Below are 22,655 nucleotides of genomic sequence, written 5' to 3'. Positions count from 1 at the left end.
GCTGCCATCCAGCCCTGCGTCTCCCCAGGGCAGCTCCGTGCTCTGCTTGGGGAAATGGCCACGGTGATGCTCCACAGGCAGCAGCGTTGGGGGTCAGCGGGAGGGAGAATCCGTCTGGGCAGTTGACCACACACCACACTGCTCCCCACCCGTCCGCCCAGGAGCTGACCAGGAGACCCTCCTCCCCGGGGGCCTGAGGAGGACCCTCACTGGCCACCTGCAGTCTACTGGGCGAGCCTTAGTCCCAGCTCCTCCCAAGCTGCACCCAGGTCCCACACCTGTCTCCACCCTGGGCACCACTTCCCTGTAAGCTGGACAGGCTTTTTCTGAGGGCGAGGCTGGTGGCAGCTAAGGGTGACCCGTGTACCACCAAACCCTGGTGCCAGCAGAAACCACAGAGGCCAATGGGCTGGTATAGGGCCGGGCTGTGTGTGGCTGGAGTCCTCCCTGCCCTTGGGCTTGACATGGCCAGTACCCCCACTGCCCTAGGCTGGAGGGCGGCAGAGACTGTTGCAGCTTCCTGTCCCGACATTACCTGCTGTGCCTGCCTGTGAACCCCACAGGGCCTGGCTTCACGCCAGTGTGCACTGCGCTCTGAGGTGGCCTCTGGGACACCCAGGCCCACTATGTCACCTGGTTCTTTTGGCTCTGCTGCCCACCCTCATCCCCCTCCCAGAGGCTCTGATCGTGGTTTTTCTTCTGAATGGAGCAATCACCACCTACACAAGTAGTCTCAGATAACTTTAATGAAAGTGTCAGCAGTCCTTTTCCCCCACGGTGGTGTCTGGATGGCTGAGCCCAAAGCAGAAATGCAGCTGCTGAGACTAGTGGAGCTGAGCCCCCCGCTGCTGAGGGCAGCAGAGCGGCTGCTCCAGACTCGGGGTGCCAGCCGGGGCAGGAAAGCATCACTTCTTCCGGCAGAGTCCAGCAGCCGAGCCTTGTGGAAAGTCACGTCTGGGCTCTAGGCCTTTACGCGCCCTGTGCTGGCTTCACCAACCCACAGGCCCGAGTGTGAGATGGGACGACACAGGCGGCCAAGGATCCAAAGCGATTGCCGCCACTGTGGCCCAGCGAAGGAGCGCTTTTACAGCTACACGAGGAAAGAGTGGTCATTCTGTCATTAAACAGCACACATTCTATATAAATAAAAAATAAAAGGGGGAGGAGATGGGGAACGGAACGAAAATTGGCACAGACATTGATATATTGCTTTCCAGTTTCAATGCGACAGATGCAAATCATGACACCAAGGGAACAGAAACGAGGGCTGGGTTTAGATTTTCTAAGCCGAATGTGTTCCCCTTGCGGGGCTGGAGGGTTGCTCAGATGGATGGGGAGCCAGGCCAGGGGCAGCCCGGAGCTAGAGGCCTGAGAAACCCCGTGAATTCAGAAATGTGAAGAGGGCACAGGACCCTGCTCCCTACCCTAACCCCCTAGGAGAGCAGCACTACTTGAAAGTGGTGGGTCTGCTCTCCTCACAAGAAAAAAGTACAAAGAAATAAATATGAGGACATAAAACCTTCAAGAGACTGTTTTCTGCTGTATCCCCCAGCCCCCTGCTTCCGTAGGTCCACGAGCAGAGGGGAGGTTGGGGGGCACATGCCCCCCCAGCATGTGCTGCAAGTTCAGGTGGGAGCTGCCTTGTGAGGCGAACCCTCCCACCCTCACCCCTGCCACCCAGGACATGGGAAGGACCATGGGACATTGCCACCGGTTACTGGTGTAATCACGTGACAAGCAAACACCTCTTCCTGAGTCACACCATCACTTCCCTCCTCCGGTCCACTAGATCCTCTCTTCTTTCAAGACTATCATGGAAACTTGGCTTCTCACAATTTCTTTTTTCCCCATCCTATCCACCCCCCTCTCTCTCTCTCTCAAAAAAAAAAAAAAAAAAAAGAGCAACTGTTCATAGATTTGTTTCTTCCAAATACTTAGTGGCCTCCCTCGTTCTCCTTTCTCTAAGCCGGATGGTCAGGAGGGTTACCAGGAATGTCTGGGCTTCCCTTCCATACTGGTGTTTGGAGAAGGGGGAGGGTGGGCAGTGGGTGTGTGTCCTTCCACCTGCTTTGGGACAGGAGGCTGGCCAGTAGAACAGCGGCCCCCTGCTCCTAACCCTCCCACATGCTCAGGAGACTTCAGAACCCACCCCTGACAAAAACAGAGCCGGCCTGTGGAGGGAGACAAAATGCCGCTGGGACACAGATTGTCCATGGCGTACATTCTGATATCGTATTAGGTATCTGAATCTGTTAGGAAAAAAATTAGAAACTATGTAGAAAACTTAAAAATATTCAAGTATCAAAAGGCTATTCGGATCAAAGTTTAAAACAAGCTGTCAGCAAGCTGTCGCTGCCAAGAGGAGACTTTTACAAAAGTTACTGAGCTTGTTCAGCAGAGAGCGAGAGCATGAAGTGATCTGTGTGGGGGGGACGATCAGGGGAAGGGAGGGTGTGGGCAGAGGGGGCGATGGGCTGGAGGAAGCCAGAGAGATTGAGGCCTTTTTAAGCTGAAGAGGAGAGCTTGTGCCCAGCAGGCAGTGGACAGGGTCACTATCCCTGGAGAAGCCATAAAGTGCGCAGCCTGAGCCTCCCTCCCCCTGGTGTCGATCCTGGACAGAAAGACAGACAGACAGACGTTACACGGCTCCATGGGGAGCTGCCTTCCAAGGGGCACATGAACGGCAAGACAAAGCAACAGGACAGAACAGGAAGACCCATTTCTGGACAGAGCTCCTTCTGGAAAGAAAGAGAAGAAAGGAGGCGAAAGGGGTCAAACGCTACACAGTGTTGACTTAGCTTTTCGAACTCTGTTACACAAACAGAGTCAAATTTCTAAGTCAGGGAAACTGAAAAGCCCCCACCCGTACAGGGACAGGGCTGTGGCCCCCACGGTACGAAGCAGCATCGGTGTTTATTCAAGACACGATAGTGAGGGACTCTGGTCACGTTCCCTTCTCCCCGGAGAGGGTGCATCTTGATGAGTGATCCAGTAGAAATCTTTAAAACTCTGATAAATTAAGTTCGCAGAAACCACTCCCTTCGCCTGGTCCCACGGCCAGGCCCGCGCGCCGAGGCCTGCTGGCTTGGGGCGCCCTCTTGTGGCCGCATGGAAAACCGGAGTCTGAGGCCCGGCGGGAGCTCACAGACCCACAGGCCCTAAGGCCACTCAGCCTTCCGGGTAGGGTAGTTGTCTTTAGGCAGGTGGTCCAGCCCTTGGGGGCGAGGTGGCCCAATTACTCCTCAAGAAGATTCGGTTCCCGCTCTGTGGATAGCCCGTGTTGCCAGGAGGTTTCCAGGCCCTCTGCCGGCCTCTCGGAGACCGAACTGGGCCTTTAGACTTCAGTGGAGAATAGGATGCTCTGTCTCTTGCTGTCTGGGGCAGGGATGGCCTCCAGCTGCAGGAAGTACAGCAGCACCTGGACCTGCCAGGGCACAGCAGGGAGGAGGAAAGAGGAAAGCGGCTCAGAGTGGTGCTCACAGCCCCAGAGTGTGCTGGTGACAACGAGCCCCTCCTGGCAAGAGATCTGAGTGTCCCTGAGGGAACACCACGCCAGCCTTGAGAAGCCCGGATAAGGAACAGAAGGATGGGCAGTGGACTGGGTCCTCCCATCCCCTCCCAGCCACATGGCCTCTGGTAAGTCCTTCTTTCTGCACCTCGGGCCTCGCCCCCGTACGCTAAGGTGGGAATGACTGGTAGGACCCCCGTGGGCCAGGTGGAGGCCACTTCTGTGACGTCAGGTGGCTCGAGCTGGAGCCTGTCTCCTCATACCTGGGACATGACTTCCAGGGACCAGCTGTCGGTCATGGATATGGGCTGGCTGGGGTTGGCAGGGAGCTTGCTCTCCTTCTCTGATGGCCGGAGCAGTGTGGGGCCGAAGACTGTGGCAAGGTTGTGCAGGGACATCTTGTTCACTGTCTCCTTTTCTGCCACCCTGCACAGGGCCAAAGCAAGGGGTACCATTGCGACATGGCCTTCAGGGTGGGAGTGAGTGCTCAGGGATCATAGGGAGTGCCCCCCTTTCTGCCTGGGGCTGGCTCTCCAACATAGACATCCTGCCCCTGGCAGTGCTGAAAGCAGACCCCACCCTGGTTCTCCTGGGCCTAGGACAAACAGCACCTGAGGCCACCTGCTGGGGAGAGAAAGCCCAGCCACTGGCCGCAGCTGAAGCATCTTGCTCCGCAGAGGAGTAACTACAGACAGGAGTGGGGAGAGGGTCCTGGCAGCCTCGGAGTGTGGCAGGAGCTGGTGGGCCTTGCTGCCTGGGGTCCCAGAACCCGGGGCCCCTGAGGAGGAGTTGGGGTTACCTTTTCAGGTGGTCCAGAAGGAAGAGGAAGGTCAGCAGGTTGGCCTCTGGGAGTGACAGCAGTAAATTAAGCATGCAGCTCTCCTTTGCGACAGGGTCTGACAGAGCTATGGGGGATGGGATGGGAGAGGTGCTAGTGTCAGGGTCACAGCCAAGCTGGAAGCCCTTCCTGGGGCCCATCAGAGGGCACAGGACAGCCCAGGCCTGTCATCATCCTGACCCACACGGCACTGGCCCCCGGGGAGGACCCTGTGATGGGTGCCTTTTCTGTTATCTCCAAGGGTAGAATGGCATCCCGGAGACCAGGGACAGGAGGGGCTGGGCAGAGCTGCCCTCCCAGCTGGCTTGGCCATTCCCACCTCCGGCTCAGAAGAGCCCAAGGCACAGGAAGCCAAGCATGGAATGTAGGAAGAGGTTTTCAGGGCCTTGGCAGCTCCCTCATCACCCTGTGTACCCTGGAGGTGTGGGGGGGACCAGGTCCTCTGCTGAATGGCCCTGGAGGCCGTGTGTGGGAGCCGCAGGTGCCCTGTACCCCAGCGCTCCCACTTTGGACACCACCTCCTTGTTGAGAGGGTCAGGTTGGGCTTGCAGCCCCACTTGATGGGACCAGGACCCATGGTGAGAGGAGCAGGGCGGGCACTCTAGTGAGGAGGAAGGAGACTGTAGGGCCCGCACCCTGGTGCGTCCATGATGGTACAGCTGCTGTGCCCCCCTGGGATACTTGGGGTGGGGGGCACAATGGGAGGCCCCTGTCCTTCTAGGACAGCTAGGTTCTTGGGGCCCGCCACCACCTGCAGTTTGGACTGAAACGTGGACTGTGGTGGAGAGGGCACGCCTTGCCCACCTTGGGGCACCAGGGACAGGCAGGGAGGGGATCTCCCCTGCTCACCGATGCCCTCGGCGAAGTTGGGGTAGAACTCGTCGGTGAAGAGAGGCTCTGGTAGTTCGCGGAAGTACAGCTTCAGCGTGCCGGCAATGGCGTTCACGTCCATCTCGCTCATCATCACCGACACGTCCTTGTTATCTGCAAGGAGTGCAGAGATGGAGCACGGCCTACTCGCGGATCCCACATAGGGTTCCACTCTCCGGGCCTCAGCCAAGCGAGCCCACAGCAGGCTGATGGCTTTCGGGGTCCCTCCTTTAAGCAGCTGATCATCTTCAAAGCACACCAGGGGTCCTGACAGGGGAGGCGTCCTGCCCACCTCTCCCTTGTTGGGCAACGGTTGGCCTGGCGGCAGAGCCACCACGAGGGGCTGTGAGGCCAGCAGAGGACGGACACTGCCTGGGCAGGGATTGGGTGGCTATGCTCTGTAGGAACCACCTGGCTGTAGGCATCTTCTGATCACATTAAGATACTGGGATTACTGGTTCAATTCTAGAGATTTAAACCAGTGACTTCCCTCTGGCCTCAGGTGGCCACTGGCCCTCCGTGTCACAGGCCAGGGCGGGTAGAGTATGCAGGCACAGAGGCCTGGCTCCGCCATCTTCCACTCTGAGAAGCCTCTGGGGTCTCAGTGTCTTCATCTGGGGACTGAGGAAGTTCTTTGCAGTCAGACTACACTGACTCCTGGGCTTTGGTCAGCACCTCTTTTCCACCCGGTGAAAGCAGGCCAAACCCCTGTGTGAGATGGGGCAGCTCTGCAGAAGCCTCCGGTCCAACTCTACGAGAGCCATGCATGCATGATTCAGATAGAACGGGCTTCTGCAGAACCTCCTCCCACCATTCTTACTTTCATTTGAAAAATACTCTTACTTTCATTTGAAAAATACTTACTTTCATTTGAAAAATAAAACAAGTGAAGAAAAGGTACAGAGCCTCATATACCCAGCACAAGCCACGGAAGGCACATGGTCACCATGCCCACACCCCCAACCCCGTGTTGCCCAGGCCAACACTCACTGACGTCAAAGGCTGCCTTCAGAGCCTGGATGTCCGTGGCCACTCCAGACACGCGGTAGATGCCCACTTCCTCCATGCCTCGGCGCTCAATCTCCTCCACGCACTGGCGCACGATGTAGGGCACCTTGGATCTCTCCCTCCTGCAGGGGAGGGCAAGTACTTTCAGTGCCTGGCAGCCCTGGCTCAGGCCACAGCAGGGCTGCACCCATCATCTGTCTGCACACCTGGATACCCAGGGATGGGGGTGATGAAGGCCCCCAGGTTTGGGCTCACACAGTCCCTTCTGTGTGCTTTCCCTCTGCTGGGAGAGCTCATGATTCCCATTGCTTAGATCTTATTGGCCTTTTTTTTTTTTTCCTTTTTAAAGATTTTATTTATTTCTTTGAGAGACAGTGAGGTGAGGGGGCATAAGCGGGGGGGGGGGCAGAGGGAGAGGGACGAGCAGACTCCCTGCTGAATGGGGAGTCTGATGAGAGCTCAATACCAGGACCCTAGATTGTGACCTGAGCCCAAGTCAGACGCCTGACTGAGGCACCCAGATGCCTCCTGCCCCCCACCATCATTAGGGTCTAAGGTAGATGGATGCCCTGTGAAATATGCATAATTTGGGAGAGGGTCAGGAGGCTGTTCTAAGTGGAATCAGCAGCCATAGGAAGTCAGAAAGGATCTCAGGCGTTGGGCTGACAGGTGGCTACACAGAGTCCCGGACATAGTCTTGGCCCTTCCCTCCACTTGCTGTATGAGAGGCGAATCCTGACTTTTCCAGGCCTCAGCAAGAGGTGAGCCCTGCACGTGGTGGCATTCCCCCAACATCTGCTGGATGGAGACTCCACAGGGCTGCCCAACCACAGCACTCAGAATCCTGTGCTTCTAAATTTTTGCTCACGTCTTAATGCACAATTCCAGTACTCCACATAGGACCCCGGAGTAGGAATACTTCAAAAATAGGAGATGTGCTATTTGGAGGGTTAGCCTAGTTTAGCAGTTGGGTTCACAAGCCCAGTAAAGCACTCTCCCAAGCCACCCCCCCCCCATCAGCAGCACTTATTTGGGGTAACTGCTGACACAATCTTCTCTGCCTAGGCCCAGACCCATCCAGAGAGGTGTGGGGACAGCTGGGGTGCAGCTGGGGGTGAAGAGTGGTGTTCGGACACAATTAGGTGTCTGGGGAACATCTGACATGGGCTCCAGCTGGATGACCTGTGAGGTCAGGGGCCCGGCCAGATTCCAAACAGAGGAAGTGAATGGATTCTGGGAGGAAGCTGCCTGTGTCCCTGAGAACTGCTCTCAAATCAACATACAGACTTCTCCTGGCAACTGACCTGTGACTGAGGGGCTGGAGTTGCCTTTATTCCACAGGAAGCCCGACTGGGGCAAATTCTGAAGGAAGAAAACCCAGACCTCACCCAGTTCCAGCAGCTGTTTGGGAGCTAGCAGCCCGCCAGCATGGGAAGGGGGCGAGGACACTCCTAAGGGGACAGGGACAGGTTTCTCAGTGAGCCCGGGGGGCGGCCCCGTGCACAGAGGACCATGCACAGAGAGGGGAGACCCTCACCTGTTCTTTCCTTCAGAAACACCTGGGGGAGGGGGTGCCCACTGTGCCCAGGGATGAGATGCATGAGTCCTGGCCCCTCTCCACTCACTTGGTGACCACGGCAATCTTGACTCCGAAGACGCCGGTCTGTTTTCGGGAAGGCATTCTCTTCAAGCTGAACTCCCTGCTGGTGAACTTGACTGAGAGCTTCACTTCGATCTGCAAAGGGAGGCAGGTCACAGCCCTCTCACCTTCCTGGGACTCACCTCACAGGGACTCCCAGAGGCCCTGGGGGCTTGGCAAATCATTCCCCCTCCCTGAACAAGTGGGCTAAGATCCCAGGGCAGGGCAGGTCGCTGGCTGAGCTCAGCAAGAACCAGGAATGGTCAGGGTGATTCAAGGATTGGGTCTTGTAGGACACTGCTCCTGACCCTAACCCCCACTGCTTCTCTTTCTTAATAGCAACGCAAAAGTATAGAAAATAACATAACAAAAATCCATGAATCATCTAGCAAATGAGAATGTGTTGTTCATGTTACACACCTTTTCTGGTATGTAATAGTTTGTTTGTTTGTTTATTTGTTTGTTTGTTTATTATTTATTTATTTATTTATTTATTTATTTATTTATTTATTTATTTAAAGGTTTAAATCCTTCTCGACACTGAAAACTAATGAGGGGTCTTTCTACAGGCAGACCCCAGGGTCGAGGTTCTACTTGTCTTGTTACAGGAGGGACTTCCAGCACCTGGCTGGTGACCGTACTCCAGCCCCCAAATGGATTCTTGCCTGCTTGTAGTGACTCTGCTTTGTAGCGTCTCTCCCTCCTTCAGCCATGTCCCACCTCAGACACTAGTTCAGGCTCAGCCTCCTTCTGACCGCTTTTGGGGGAATCGGGGCCACCCTAACCTAGTGGGAAAGTAGGTGCCAACATACCCCATTCATGGCGATGACAGTCCGCTGCCAGTCTCTGTCCTGCAGGGCCTGGGGGTCCAGCTGAAAGCAAGAAGTCGTGATTATCAGGTGCCCTGGGGTCTGTGCAGAGACCTGGCTGGGCAGCAGCCCAAGCCTATCACTGCTCCACACCTATGTCAGAATTAGAGTTGGACCTCTGCTGGCACCTCTATCTAGAGGTTCTCCAAAGAGAACTTGCTAGAAAACCCCTGGAAACTGAGAGGCCTCCTGCTCCCAGACCTGGGAGCTCACGGTTCACAGGTTCCAGGCTCACGGCTCGGCGCCCCATTCCTCTCTCTGTCCCTCCAGCTGGGAGCTCAAGTCTACGTTGGCAGGAATCTTTTTTTTTTTTTTTTTAAGAATTTTATTTATTGAGAGAGAGAGAGAGAGAGAGAGAGAGAGAGAGAGAAAATGGGTGGGGGAGGGGCAGAGGAAGAGGGAGAAGCAGACTCCCCGCTGAGCAGGGAGCAGATGCAGGGCTCTATCCCAGGACTCTATTGCCTGAGTCAAAGGCAGATGCTTAACCGACTGAGCCACCCAGATGCCCATTTGCTGGCAGCCATCTTGCTCACCCTCCACCAACCATCTTAAATAGTTTGGGAAACCCAATTTCAATAGCAACGTTCAGAGGGTATGCCAAAGAAGAGTCTGGGACAGTTTTCTCCCTGTGTGTGCTATGTGGTTTAGTTGTAGGAGCCCATGCAGGAGGGGTCTCCAGTCCACGCCAGTCCTGTGGCCCAGAGGCCAGCCCAGAAGGACCCAGAGCACAGCTCCAAATCACACAGCCAGTGAGGGGGGCTGGAGGGCCCTCTGTAGCCCCTCTGGCTTCACCCCACAGAGCACTGTCTGTGTGCCAGCCGATGGGACCAATGCTGCTTAATCTCACCCGACAGAGACCCCGCCCTTAGTGGTCAGGCCAAGTGCCCCCCATCTATGAGGGCGCCCTCTCCCCTGTTGTGGGGAGCACACATTCCACACCAGTGGGCTGGGCTGGACAAATAAGCACTGGGAGGATCTTGTTTAAAAACAGCTCCTGGAGTCCTAGTCACAGAGTCGCACCAGCAGCTCAGGGAGGGACATGGGGTTCACTTAACTAGAAACCTCCCAAAGTGATTCTGATATAAAGCCAGCTGAGGGAACCGCTGTCTGACACCATATAACCTAGCACTCCTCATGCAAGGCCTTGTGATTTCATCACTTGCTTCAGGCGATGGTTCATGTGTGCAACCAGGCAAACTATTTGAAATCAGGGTCCGCACCTCGTCATTTCTGCACACACAAACTTGTGCATGCAGATGCATGCATGCACACACACAGTGGGAATGAGCAGAGCTCCAGGCCCAGAGGGGTATCTATCCACTGCAAGAGACCCAGGAGGTAACAGCCACGTGGGCCTCATGCAGGAGAGGAAAGAAGATCCAGAGGCCACCAACTGCCAGGTGTGTGCAACCTGAGCTTCTCTCCCTGCACATTCTGGCACAGAGGCTCAGCGCAGGTACTCGCTTCCCCTTCAAGGGCCTACTGGTTAACATCCCCAAGGATGAGAAACGAACAGACAGAATGGTTCAGAAAAACAAAGTGTCTCCCTCCTGGGGCTGTGGGGGTAGGTCACAGGTTCTCATTCCTCATCTGTTCCAGGAGGTTCTCAGGAGCTATACTCCTGGGCCATGGGGATCCTCGCACTCAGGGGCAGGGCCTATGAATGGGGACCAGTCAGTCACAAACCACTCAGAAAAGGAAACCTCCCAACTGGTGCTTTCCCACCAGAGCGAACCCCTGGCATCCAGCTGGGGGAAGAGCTTCTTCCAGGGGAGGCAAGAGGGGGGTGCTGCTGGGGCCTCATTCTCTCAACCAGACCAGTGTGGCGGGAAGAGATGGGGGGTGCTCTGGCTGTCTAGGAAAGAAGGGGACAGACACCGTTCCTCCTGCACCTACGGAAAGGGAGAGTTTTGCGCCGCCAGGGAGTTTCCTTTAGATGGAGACACAGAAGCAGCTTGAGCAGGAAACCCCTTCCCTCTCCCTCCCAGGAGTAGTCATCACCCGGCCCCTCTCCTCAATGCAGCCGCAGCCCATAGGCAGAGCGACACAACAGCACATCCCAGCAGCAGGGACCCCGCCCTGACGGGGCCCACCCGGGAAACCTGTGGCACACCCAACTGCCCACCTTGCCCTTGCATACGAGGCTTCGGATGTGGGTCCACAGGGCGGTGCCCGGAGCACACCAGTGCTTTTCGGCAGAGGCCAGTCGGCTCGGGGCCACCCGGCTGGGGTGGAAGTACCGTAGGAGGCCCTGCATGGCGGTGGGGGCAGACGGCGTCTCTCGCATCCCGGGCCCTGCTGCTCCGAGAGACCGATGTGGCTAGAGGCGTGCGTTGGGACAGGAGTGTGACAAGCTCTGGGCCTCCACTGCCTTTTGACCGCACTTCTCGGGAAGCCCCACCCCTGCAGCCTGGCTCGCCAAGGTCGAAGTTTCCGATCACCTCTGGATTCTCCTTTTTTGTGTATGTTTGGAAAATACAGCCCCATCCCCCACCAGCCGCCTATTGGTTACGGGAACTACTATTGGTTACGGAACTCCGACAAGTCAGTTTTCTCTAAAGCCTAGAAAAGCCAAGCTTCCTTCTCAAGTGGCTGGTTTCCTGTGGGCGCATTTGGAAACACTGAGTAACATGTGTCTGCCTGGCCAGGCGGCCTCATGGCTGGACATGCTCTAGGGACACCCCCTCGAGCCTGTACCACTCTAGCCAGTGACACCAGTGTCTTGACTGGACTCAGAGCAGAGAACACTGCGCCGCCCCCTCCCCCCCAGCATCGCCAGCCCAGTGGAGGTAGTGCAGTGCCACTGTCTGCCGCCAGCACCAGTGTCTGGTCCCACCACCACCTGGCCCCAGAGGCTGTGGCAAGAGCTGGCCTCCAGAGTGCAGACCTGGGCCACAAGGCCACCAGGTGGCTCTTCAGGCAGCCCCCTGGACTCCAGGCAGCTCCAGTGGGAAAGGCCGGCCCCAGGGCTGGCTCGGCTCCAAAGAACAGAGTGTGCCGAGCAGAGCGGAAGCTGCACGAAGAATAACATGATGATGAGGCCCGAGGCTCGGTGCAGTCCGGCCCCAAACGACATTCAAGGCTGGCACGCGCTTTCATGTGGCTATTTAAAGGACCAGAGAAGTAAACAAGCCAGGACTGGGATTTGGAAAAATAGATGACTGAGCTGGAGTGGACCAGGAAATGGGGCTCCAGACGCCCATGGGGGCCCCTGCAGGGTCTCAAGGTCTCCTCCAGGAATGTGCCTGTTGCTGGGGGATGGGAGATGGGGACTGGGGACTGTGGGAGCAAGGGGTCAACTTATATATATCCAGTGTTCTCAGGAGGAAGGGCTGGTTTCCAGCTTGTCTCCCCAGGGTTGGGTGAGGTGGGGGAACAATGGTGGGCATCGGGGCTGGTGGATGATTGCTCCCATGTGCCCGGGTGGCTTTGCTGAGGTCCGGGTGCTGCCCTCGGCCCAAGACTAAATTGTCCAGAGAAGGCGATGCTTGTTCCCTCTGTGCCCACTGTCACTGCCCAGATGGTTCAGCAGGGCTTCCCCAGGGCTCCTCGCTGAGCATCACATATGTGCACAGTAACCTACTCCCTGGAACGGGTCTTCTGAGAGAAGCCTGGAGAAATCTCCCCAGGAGGGAAATCTGGTTTCCCTTTTCTGCTCTTATTGCTGCAATCTGTTCTCTTGAGCTCAAGCGTCCACATCTTTAATTCTTTGCTGCCCTTCTCTGATCCCTACCAGGCTCCAGCATCACTTAAATGGATAAAGGAGCACTATCTAAGATATCTATGATCAAAAAGACAGATGGTAACAAGTGTCGGTGAGGCCGTGGAGAAACAGGAGCCATCAGACGCTGCCGCTGGGGATATAAAATACTGCAGCCAATCTGGAAAAGTAGGGCAGTTCCTCACAGAGCTAAACTTGGCTGTCCAACACAGCAATTCCACCCCCAGGTCTCCACACGGGAAGAATGAAAACATCCGTTCACACAAAGACTTGTGTGCACATGTTCACAGCAGCATTAACCGTAATAGCTTGGAGCTGGAAACCCAAATGTCCATCAACTGGTGAACGGATAAACAGAACGTGGTAAATGAATACAGATGATGGAATATGATTCAGCCATAACCAACACTTGCTATGATGTGGGTGATCCTCACAAATGTACTAAGTGGAAGAAGCCTGTCACAAAAGACCGCATAATATAGAATGATTCCGTTTATATGAAATACGCAGAAAGGGCAAAAATAGACATGAAAGCAGATCAGCCTGGGTCTGGGGGTAAGAGCAGCAGGCAATTATAAATGGGAACGACGGAGGGGATGGAATTATTCTAAAATTGGATTGTTGGGGACACCTGGGTGGTTCAGCAGTTAAGCATCTGCCTTTGGCCCAGGGCATGATACTGGAGTTCCAGGATCAAGTCCCACGAGGCTCCCTGCATGAAGCCTGCTTCTCCCTCTGCCTGTGTCTCTGCCTCTCTCTCTGTGTCTCTCATGAATAAGTAAATAAATTTTTTTTTAATATTTTATTTATTCATTCGAGAGAGAGGGGCGGGGGCAGAGACACAGGCAGAGGGAGAAGCAGGCTCCATGCAGGGAGCCTGATGTGGGAATTGATCATGGGACTCCAGGATCACGCCTTGGGCCAAAGGCAGGCGCCAAACTGCTGAGCCACCCAGGGATCCCCAGTAAATAAATTCTTAAAAAAAAAAAAAATAATAATGGATTGTTGGTGAGGGTTATACAACTGTAAATTTACTAAGAATGATTGAATTGTATACTTAATTTTTTTTTTGAATTGTATACTTAAAGTAGAGGCTTGTATGGTGTGCCAGGTGAAGAAAAAAGATACAAGGTCCCAAGGTGGACTACAACAGAGCAAGGAGGGCCCAGGTCACAAGGCTACACTTTCTTTTTTTTTTTTTTTTTGGATTTTTATTTATTTATTCGTGGGAGACAGAGAGAGGCGGAGACACAGGCAGAGGGAGAAGCAGGCCTCCCCCCCCAGGGTGCCTGATGCGGAACTCGATTCCGGCACTGCAGGATCACGCCCTGAGCTGAAGGCAGATGCCCAACTGCTGAGCCACTCGGGCATCTCAAGGCTACATTTTCTTGATGGTGACAGAGGTATAGCAAATCCTGGGGCATCTGTACAAGGATTTGCTCACGTGTTTTGCACGTTCGTAACTTTTATAGCCTAAAATCTTCCTTAAATGTTTGTAGAAACAATCGTCATTCACTTTATGTTACTGGTACAAGAGACCCTTTGGATCTGCTCCAAGATGGATTAGGAGGTACCATGGGTATCTCCCCTTGCTCCTTTACCTGCAACATGGGCTGTGTCTCATTCATCTCTGAGCGCTCCCATTCCCAGCCACCCAGGCATCCAGGAAGGCATCCCCCCACCCCAACAATAGGAGGCCCCGGCTCAGGGAGCCGCTGTGTGGATGGAACGTGCATGGCCCCGACATAATCCCCAGTGATGAAAGGCTGGGTCTCTCTGTACCTTTGTAACAGTATCTGCTGTCCTCAACCACCAGACTGAAAACCATGTCTTCCCCAAACCCCGTCTCCTTCCTACCTGACCACAGTCTTATTCTTATTTTGGTTGATGTCTGCCTCGCCAAGAACAGGGCTTTTGTCTATTTCATTTGCTGCGGTATTTCCGTGTCAAGACATGTATGTGTAGGATAGACAGCACAGATATCATTAACAGGCATTACGATGCATATTGGCACAGAGGGAGCATTTGGTCACTGGGGATTGCTGAGGGTCCAGGGGGTGGCTACGGGAGGCTCTCAAAGGCAGGTTCCCCATCACGCTGCACAGCACAGGCGCCGACTGTCCCTCTGGTAGTGGGAGGATTTCATGAAGGGGGCAAGTTGTTGAGTCTGGGCTTCCATGTCTATCCTTGCACCCTGTGGACATGCTCTTTAAGAAATGGTGATAGGGATGCCTGGGTGGCACAGCAGTTGAGCACATTGGCCTTCGGCTTGGGGTGTGATCCCACAGTCCTGGGATCGAGTCCTGCATTGGGCTCCCTGCATGGAGCCTGCTTCTCCCTCTGCCTGTGTCTCTGGTGCTCTCTCTCTCTCTCTGTCTTTCATGAGTAAATAAATAAAATCTTAAAAATAAATAAAATAAAATAAAATGGTGACAATATACATATGAAACATAAAATTCACAATTTTTAAGTGGACAATTCAGTAGCATTAAGTACATCCATGGTGTACTTTCCACTCATGAGGCAAGCAATCCAGGCCAGCAGAGTTTGGGAAACCACATACAGATACCCGGAGTGCCAGCTTATGTATGCCTCTCTCTCTCTCTTTTTCTCTATCTGTATCTTGTGAATAAATAAAGAAAATATTACAAAAAAAAAAAAAAAAAAGAGAGAGAGAGAGAGAGAGCAAGGAAAGATGGAAGGAAGGAATTCCTAATGATTGCAAGGCTCTAGTTTCCCTGGTCTTTGATGAATCTGGGTGATTAGCCCCCCAGATGCTGGTCCCAGCCCCTGGCCTAGGATGTTCTGGAGCACTTGGGCAGTGCCTTCAGGCCCCCATCCTAGTCCCTGCAGCACCTGGTCAGGCTACTTCAGCCAACCCTCCAGCTATGCCACAACAGGTGCATTCCCAACAGTCCTGCGCTTCTGCTCTACTCAGAGCATAGGATGTGTGACATCTCCATCTAGGAAAATCCTTCCCCTGAAGCCCCAGACTCAGTGACCCCAACTCTGTGAAGCCTTCTCTGTCCCGACTCCCACAAAATAACTTTGCCATCCAAGCCACCCAGCCACCCCAGGGCATGTTCTGCTCTGGCTCCTGGCTCATCTGCAGCACCTGAGACTCTCTGCTCTATAAAACACAGAGGCAGATAGATGTCTTCTTGTTCTCAGGGTCCCTGGTATCTGGCATGCAGGAGGCCCTAGCTCACGAGGGCTCACCGTGGGCTCTTGGTGTCTGAGGATGGATGGGGATGGCTTTGCTTGTTCAGACTCAGAGCTGGCTCAGAGAAGACTCTTGGTGCGGCCCTGTGCACCTGTCCGCAGCAGAGGGCTTGGGTTTGAGTCTATGACTCCTTCTCAGACAGCTGGCACCCAGGGCTGCCTCCCTGTTATACACTATGTCCTTCTGCCTTTCTGGCAGGTATGGCCTGGTGCTCTGAACAAACCAACTCACCCATCCTGGGTTCAGGAGAGGGAGCCCTCCATCTTCCTCTCATGGAGATTCCATTGTTGCAGAGGGGAAGTAGGGATCTGACAAGTCATCTGAAGAGTGAGGGCTGAAACTTGAGACTCCGATGGATGGCTCCTGAACTCTTAGCTTATCAGCACCATGTAGGTGAGCAAACATAGACTGATCTAGGACACCAACCCTGGGAAGTTGGGATCTAGCTCCCCAGATGACTGACACCTTCTGCCCTGTCAGGTGTGTGAGGAGCTTTGCTGGAGCCTTCACTCCCGTCCCTGGCCCCTCAGAGGGGCCTGCCCAGCCTCTGCCTTCCTGGTCAGCTGTGGACTTTTCCCTGGCCCCCCTTGGACACTCCTGTGGTGCTGCACCTTCCCCACCTCATAGGATGGGCTTTATACTCAACTTATGAGTCAATGTACATACTGAGGGTATGGGAGGCGCTTGTGGGGGGCGCTTGTGGGGGAAGGCCATGCTATTCTCATCACCCCCCACCTTGACCCCAGCAACAGGATGGGCAGGGCTCTATATCCCTTGCACATGGCATACTTGGAAGAAGCCTAATATTATTGGGAAATAATATACACTTGGAAAGGCTGTATCCCCAAAATCATGGATACCCTCCCCTAGGTGTGCCCCACACAGAAAACAGTATCTGTGGGGGTTGGGGGAGGCAGAAAGAGGCCTGGCTGAGGTCATAGGGGGCCATCACCACTCCTCCTCTGACTTCCTTCCTTCTTCCTCCTGGGAATGCCAGTTCGAAAACAAACTCCGCTGGGAATGGGGGTCTCCGGGGACTGGGCCAGCCACTGCCTACTCTGTGTGAGTCACAAACGGACCTTGTGTCATGCTGGGATTCCTTCCTGGCTAATGATGGCTCAGGGGCCATGCTTCCCACTCACTCAGCAACTCCATGGAAGCAGACAGGGAGGGGGTGGAGCCAGATCCCGCCATCTCCACTAACACCGACCACAATGAGTAATAATAGCAGCAGTGGCACTGAAGACCCCCACACTTGGCTCCATAGCCCTGGCCCCAGTTTGCATGCGAGGAAATACGTTTATCCGGGCAGTGATGACTTGCCCCAGCTCACAGGAGGGGCAGTGGGGCTGAGGGAGTGGAAAGAGCCTCCCTCTGGCCACACGAATCAGGCTCTTCTGGTTGTTTTCCAACCAGACCTCATTCTTGGGAATGTCCCCAAGAGCCCAATTTTAGCAAAAACCACTCTTTGATATTCTTGAGAGCTGATGACTCTGACACCTGACCAGACTCCTCACCCCCCACCACCCCTGGTGATGTCTGATTGCCTGGCCTGCTTTCAGCAAGGAGCCCGTTAGGTGGGTTTAGCCAGAATCTCCCCTTACTCCAGACCTTTCTTTTTAGTACCTTCCAACTGATGATTTCCCTGGATCCTGCTCCTTGGCTATAAATTCCCTCTCTCCTTGTTCTATTCAGAATTGGGCTCCATCTCTCTCCTGCTGCAAAAGGCCACTCTGGTGGGCCCTATACCTCTCTCCCACTGAATACAGTCAACCTTGATGTTGTAACGAGGTCATGTATAAATTTTTTTTTTTTTTTAAACAGAGTTCATGGGCAGCCCAGGTGGCTCAGCAGTTTAGCGTCACCTTCAGCCCAGGGCCTGATCCTGGATCCCTGGGATCCCCATTTTGGGCTCCTGCATGCTTCTCCCTCTGCCTGTGTCTCTGCCTCTCTCTCTCTCTCTGTGTCTCTCATGAATAAATAAAAAAGATCTTAAAAAAAAAAAAAAAAAAAAAACATAGTCCATGTCCTCCACCCCGTCCTATCTTATCTTACTAAAAGGAACAGCAAGGGAGACTTTGCAAAGGAGCCCCGTTCAGAGCGCCTGCATGGGGAAGCACAGACTGGGGTCAGAGGGCAGAAAGGGGCAGAGAACAGCCAGAGTTTGGTGTGATGCCCCACATCAGCCCCCACAATTCAACCGCTCTCTTCTTTGCCAAGACAGGGCAGGGTGCTCACCTGGCACCCCTAGTGCGTCTGAGAGCACAGTTGTGTTCATAAAGGAATATTTTGTGGGGTGCCTGGGTGGCTCAGTGGTTGAGCGTCTGCCTTGGCTCAGTTCATGATCCTGGGATCCTGGGATCCAGTCCTGCATCAGGCTGCCCATAGGGAGCCTGCTTCTCCCTCAGCCTATGTCTCTGCCTCTCTCTGGCTCTTGTGAATAAAGAAATAAAATCTTAAAAAAAAAAAAAAAGGAATATTTTGTTTATATATAGTAGTATCATGGCAAAGGGCTTCCAAAGAGAGATTGATACAATAAAAGAAGAGGATGAGTATCTGTTCTTTTCTCTTCTCCACTGAGACCCCCTGATTACCTAATGACAGTGCTCAGGGCCCTGGTTCAAATCTCACCACCCCCAGGACTCTAGCATTGGAGGATCTGGATGATTTGAGTCAAAAGTTGGTGGAATCTGAGCCTCCCCTTAGTCTTATGTGAGGGACTGAAAAAAGGAGCCAGACACCATCCATCTGTATCCTTAGCCTGCCTTGGGGCTCTCTGCAAGACTGGAGTCAGGGTGTGGGTGTGTAAGAGGGACCCCGGGCTGGGGGCAGATGCAAACATGGAGAGGGAGGAGGGTGGGGGAGCACTGGGAACACATTAGTTGTCGAACAGCAGAGCAGAGAACTGAAAACTCAAAGGGCCCAAACATGTCTATTACTATCGCCCAGTAGCTGCTCAAACGTGTCAGTCCTTGAAGATGTCCAGCACCAGTATGCTTATGGAACAGCAAGATCTGGAAAACACCTCAGTGTCCATTAAGAGCAGAAGAGCCCCTTGAAGTGGCTGACTCAACCCACGGGATTCTCTATCAAGCCAAGGTGAACAGCTTCTATGTGGAAGTACGGGGTTGGGTCTCAAGGACACTGGGGAGTCAACGCATGTGAGCTGCACAGTGGTGAGTGTTTACACTGAGCGTGTGAGTCACCCCCTAGACATCACCCTAACTTCGCAGTGGGCACACGTATCTGTCAAGGTGGGACCCACGCCCAGCTCATGGGCATGACCCTGGCTGGGGAAGCGACCTGATTTGTCAAGCATCCCTGAATAGGACCCCAAAAGTGCAACAACTGAAAGGCACTGGCTTGCATTTCTGCTTCTTCCACCACCAAGACCCTACTACTGGCTCAACAGTGTATCAGGCTTGTAAACCGCAGGTAGGACCCTGGTGCAGGATATCTCCTGAGTGGCCCTGAACCAGCAGCTGGCCTTCACAGACCATGCCCATTGAAAGAGGATTTCAACCACCTCCATTTCGATCTCGGTCCACACTTCCTCATTGATTATGTTCTTTCCAGCTCATCTCTTAACTCAGGCAAAAGATCCTGCAGGCAAAGCATCCTATGATGAGAACTAAGGCTGCCTCCTCAACTAGTGAAGATTGCTCTGAACTCAGCAAGACCCCCATGTGACTGACCCCAGGACAATGTTTCGCCTAACCTTTACTGCCCACTTGCAGGCACCCACTGACCTTTGTCCCACACTTTCCTTCTATAAACCTACAAGTATTTTTAGCACTTTGGAGTCAGTCTTTGAGACGCTAGCCCACTGTCTTCCTGGTGGTGGCCTCACTGAAATAAACCCCTTTCTTGTCTTACCACCTTTGGTCTCTCTGCCTTTGGATTTTATCAGTGGCGAGTGGCTGAACCTGGTCTGCTCAGGAACCCCTGCGCCCAGGGTTATACCATCCAAGAGAGGGGCTAAGAATCCTGTTTTCCTTAGGCTGGGCAAGGCTGCCCCACTGATCCCCATGTGTACCCCAATGTGGGTTCGCTTGAGTGTTACCCCAGGCAGGTCCTACCCTGGACCTTGGGAGAGTCCAGCCCCAGGTCCAGTCTGTGGGGGTGGCTAAAGGCCCTGGGCCTGTTCTCCTGGGAGGGTGTGGGGTGTAGGATTTCATCAGCTTCACACACACACTCCCCTCAGGCCAATCTTTGTATGGTGGGTGTGTCCTCCCGCTTTCTGGGTGGTGTCTGCTGAGGGGAAGCAGGTACAAGGTGGTCAGAGAAGCATTTTTACTTTTAGACTTGGTCTCAAGGTACAGGGTGGGAATGGGTCCCTGGAGGCCCTGAGCCACTGAATTCCCAAATAAGCTTCCAGGGTGGGAAAACAGGCAGCCGTGTAAACCTGGGAACTAAGACCTGAGAATCTGGCAAAACAGAGAGGGGGGTCTGAAGCCCCCCTAAGTGAGGCCTTGCTCATTTGAAAGATGAGCATGTGGCTCCCCACTATCCCATTAAGATAAAATTACACAGGAGTGAGTCACCCTCCTTTCCTTCAACCCTGCAGCTCAGTGTTTCAGTAGGAAAGGATTTGACTTCCTGCCCTCAGGGGAGGGAGGGAGGTGGGCCTTGGTGGAGAGTGGCCTACTCTCTTGGCTACCTGGAATCCACAGCCACTCCTGCTGGAGTCTTTACCAGTGGGTTTGAGGGTCAGAGAGCAGCCAGTGCCCACCCCCGGGGAGGAGCCCGCTCAGCTGGGTCTGGTAAGATGCCTGTAGGGCACATGGCTATCAGGGCCTTCCCAGAGTGGGGCGCAAAATTGCACAGGTGAGGCAACAGACTACAAGCCATGGAGGAACTGAGGCCCCTGCTGCAAGAACAAGTCTAGTTGAACTTCCTTTGGGGACAAGATGGGGCATAACAGATACTCAAACACAGAGAGGGGCAGGAAAGCCCTGTGAAAGTCCCCTCGCCAAGTCCAGAGTATGTGCCCCCAACCCCTGGAGCCAGGCCATTTCAGTATCCCAGAAGGTGAACTGGGGAAAGAACTTGGAGCATCAGGAGGAGGTGTGGGAGGGGTCCAGGGGCAGGTGTACGAGGGTGTGTCGGAGGTGGGGGGACAGAGGAGGGTGGCAGCCTCACCTGGACCTGGCCCTTCCCCATGATCCTGTCTGTGCTTTCGCCATCTTCCTTGGTGATCTTCGTTTTGTTGTAACATTTTTCATAGCACAGTATCCTCAAGGTCTGGGAGCCTTCTAGCTCGATCTCAAATTCCTGAAGCCCCAAGAAAAAAGGAAAGCCCCTCATTAGTAGACAGGTCCAACGGCTTCCTTGCTGCCCCAGAAAGAACCTGGAGACCCTCTCCACTTTTGTTCCGTGACGAAGATCCTCAGAAGCTACTTTCCTGTGAGCATCCCATTGTGGACAGTGGATGCTTCTGGAAGCTCTGAATGCCTCTCACATGTAATCCAAACTCCCTAAATCAGTATGTCAAAGGGCAGTCCCCATGCCACCTGCATCAGAAGCTCAGGGGTGCTGCTTACAAATGCAGATATTCTATGGACTTTAGGTGATAATCATGTAGCGTATAGGATCACTGATTGGTGGGGGAGGCTGTGCATGTTCGGGGACAGCGAGTATATGGGAAATCTCTGTCCTTTCTGCTCTGGACCTAGAGCTGCGAACCTAAAGCTGCTCTAAACAATAAGCTTATTGGAAAAGAAAAAAAAAAAAAATCAACCCAGTGAGGTGATATAGGAGAGGAAAGAACTGCTCCCGTAGGCTTTCGAGTTGTCTGCTGTGGGATGTGTGGTGTTCGCTTTCTCCTCCATCACCCCAGGATATCTTCAGTAAATTCTGCATTTCACACCAGTGCTTTTGCAGACACAGGTTCATGGTGGGGAAATGGAAAGAGGGTGATGAAAAAAAAGGAGGGATTTCTGAGCCTGCATGGGGCTGGGAAGGGCACAGGTGAAAGAACATGGAACACTCCTGGATGATCCAGAGGCACACCCAGGCCAGCCACCAGGTGATCTGCTGGTCTGGGAGCCTCCGTGCCTTGGTTCCTTGAGCCTCCACTGCTGGCTTGCACCCAGACCCTTTGCACTGTGTCCAGAACCCCTCCCTGTCAGTCAGGCCCTCTTGCTCTCTACAAAGCCTTTAATGGCTCCATCTGGTTGTGCTGCTCCCTTGTCACCACAGCCACCACCCTTTCTGCAGTGACACCCAGAACTATAATGACTGGGCAATCCTGTGGACTCCCCAGGCCCCAGTTCTACTGAGGCAGTGAGTCTGATGATCAGAACAGTGCATGTCAAGAAAGGAGAGCTGGGTGCTGGCCCACGACCCAACTACCACACGACCTAAGGTGGACTAGGCAGCCAGGTGGGCCTGAGCTGCTGCTCTTGTAGGGGAGTGGGTGGTGTGCCCCTACCCATATCCTTAAGCATCAGGCCTTTGAGGGCCACAGCTGCTCTAGAAACCGGAAAATGGCATTCTCACGTATCTGGGGACTTCACCAATATTGGCCACTCTGTAGTCATTCCACTGCTCCCAAAATCTCAGGGCGAGACGGTAAGTGAGTTAACACAACAGCTCTCCACAGTGAAGGAAAACAGAGCAGCAAACCATACAAACCCAACAGCCGGGACAGGCAAATAGGGTCCCTACCCTAGGCCTTGCTAGCAGAGCCCCGGGCTTTCAGAAACCAAGAGGGCCACAGGGTTCATTCCAACTTCCGAGGAAAAAAACGCTATGGAAACTTACCAAGTAAACACTAAAAAATAACAAAGGCAGCACAAAAAGCCTTTTTAAGTTTCTCCAGCAAAATAGGCTGTTTCTTTGTGATGCAGGGTTGGATTCTCAGGAACACAGAGATAAAATCTCTTGGACTAGCCTCCCTCTCCTCCCAGGAGATTCCCGGAATGCTGGTGGAATGCTGGCAGCGGCGCCTGCAGCGGGGAAGCTATCCGGGAGCTCC

At 54.0% G+C, this 22,655-nt stretch overlaps 1 protein-coding gene across 1 annotated transcript in view; it reads right to left on the bottom strand.

Moving 5' to 3' along the window:
- Positions 1–728: 728 nt before the first annotated feature.
- Positions 729–22,655, bottom strand: part of BCR (BCR activator of RhoGEF and GTPase) — a 124,400-nt gene continuing 102,473 nt past the window's right edge. Inside the window, exons 16-23 of the mRNA XM_072803402.1 lie at positions 20,819–20,950; positions 8,676–8,735; positions 7,850–7,959; positions 6,207–6,346; positions 5,196–5,330; positions 4,308–4,413; positions 3,772–3,934; positions 729–3,424 (exon numbers count right to left, since the gene is read on the bottom strand). Of these exons, the coding sequence (XP_072659503.1) occupies positions 3,335–3,424; positions 3,772–3,934; positions 4,308–4,413; positions 5,196–5,330; positions 6,207–6,346; positions 7,850–7,959; positions 8,676–8,735; positions 20,819–20,950 (936 nt within the window). The 3' untranslated portion in view covers positions 729–3,334. The remainder of the gene's footprint in view (positions 3,425–3,771; positions 3,935–4,307; positions 4,414–5,195; positions 5,331–6,206; positions 6,347–7,849; positions 7,960–8,675; positions 8,736–20,818; positions 20,951–22,655) is intronic.

Source organism: Canis lupus, chromosome 27 (assembly GCF_048164855.1).
Source record: "Canis lupus baileyi chromosome 27, mCanLup2.hap1, whole genome shotgun sequence".
NCBI lineage: Eukaryota > Metazoa > Chordata > Mammalia > Carnivora > Canidae > Canis > Canis lupus.
The sequence above is the reverse complement of the archived record's forward strand: the minus strand, read 5'-3'. Positions and strand labels throughout refer to the sequence as shown.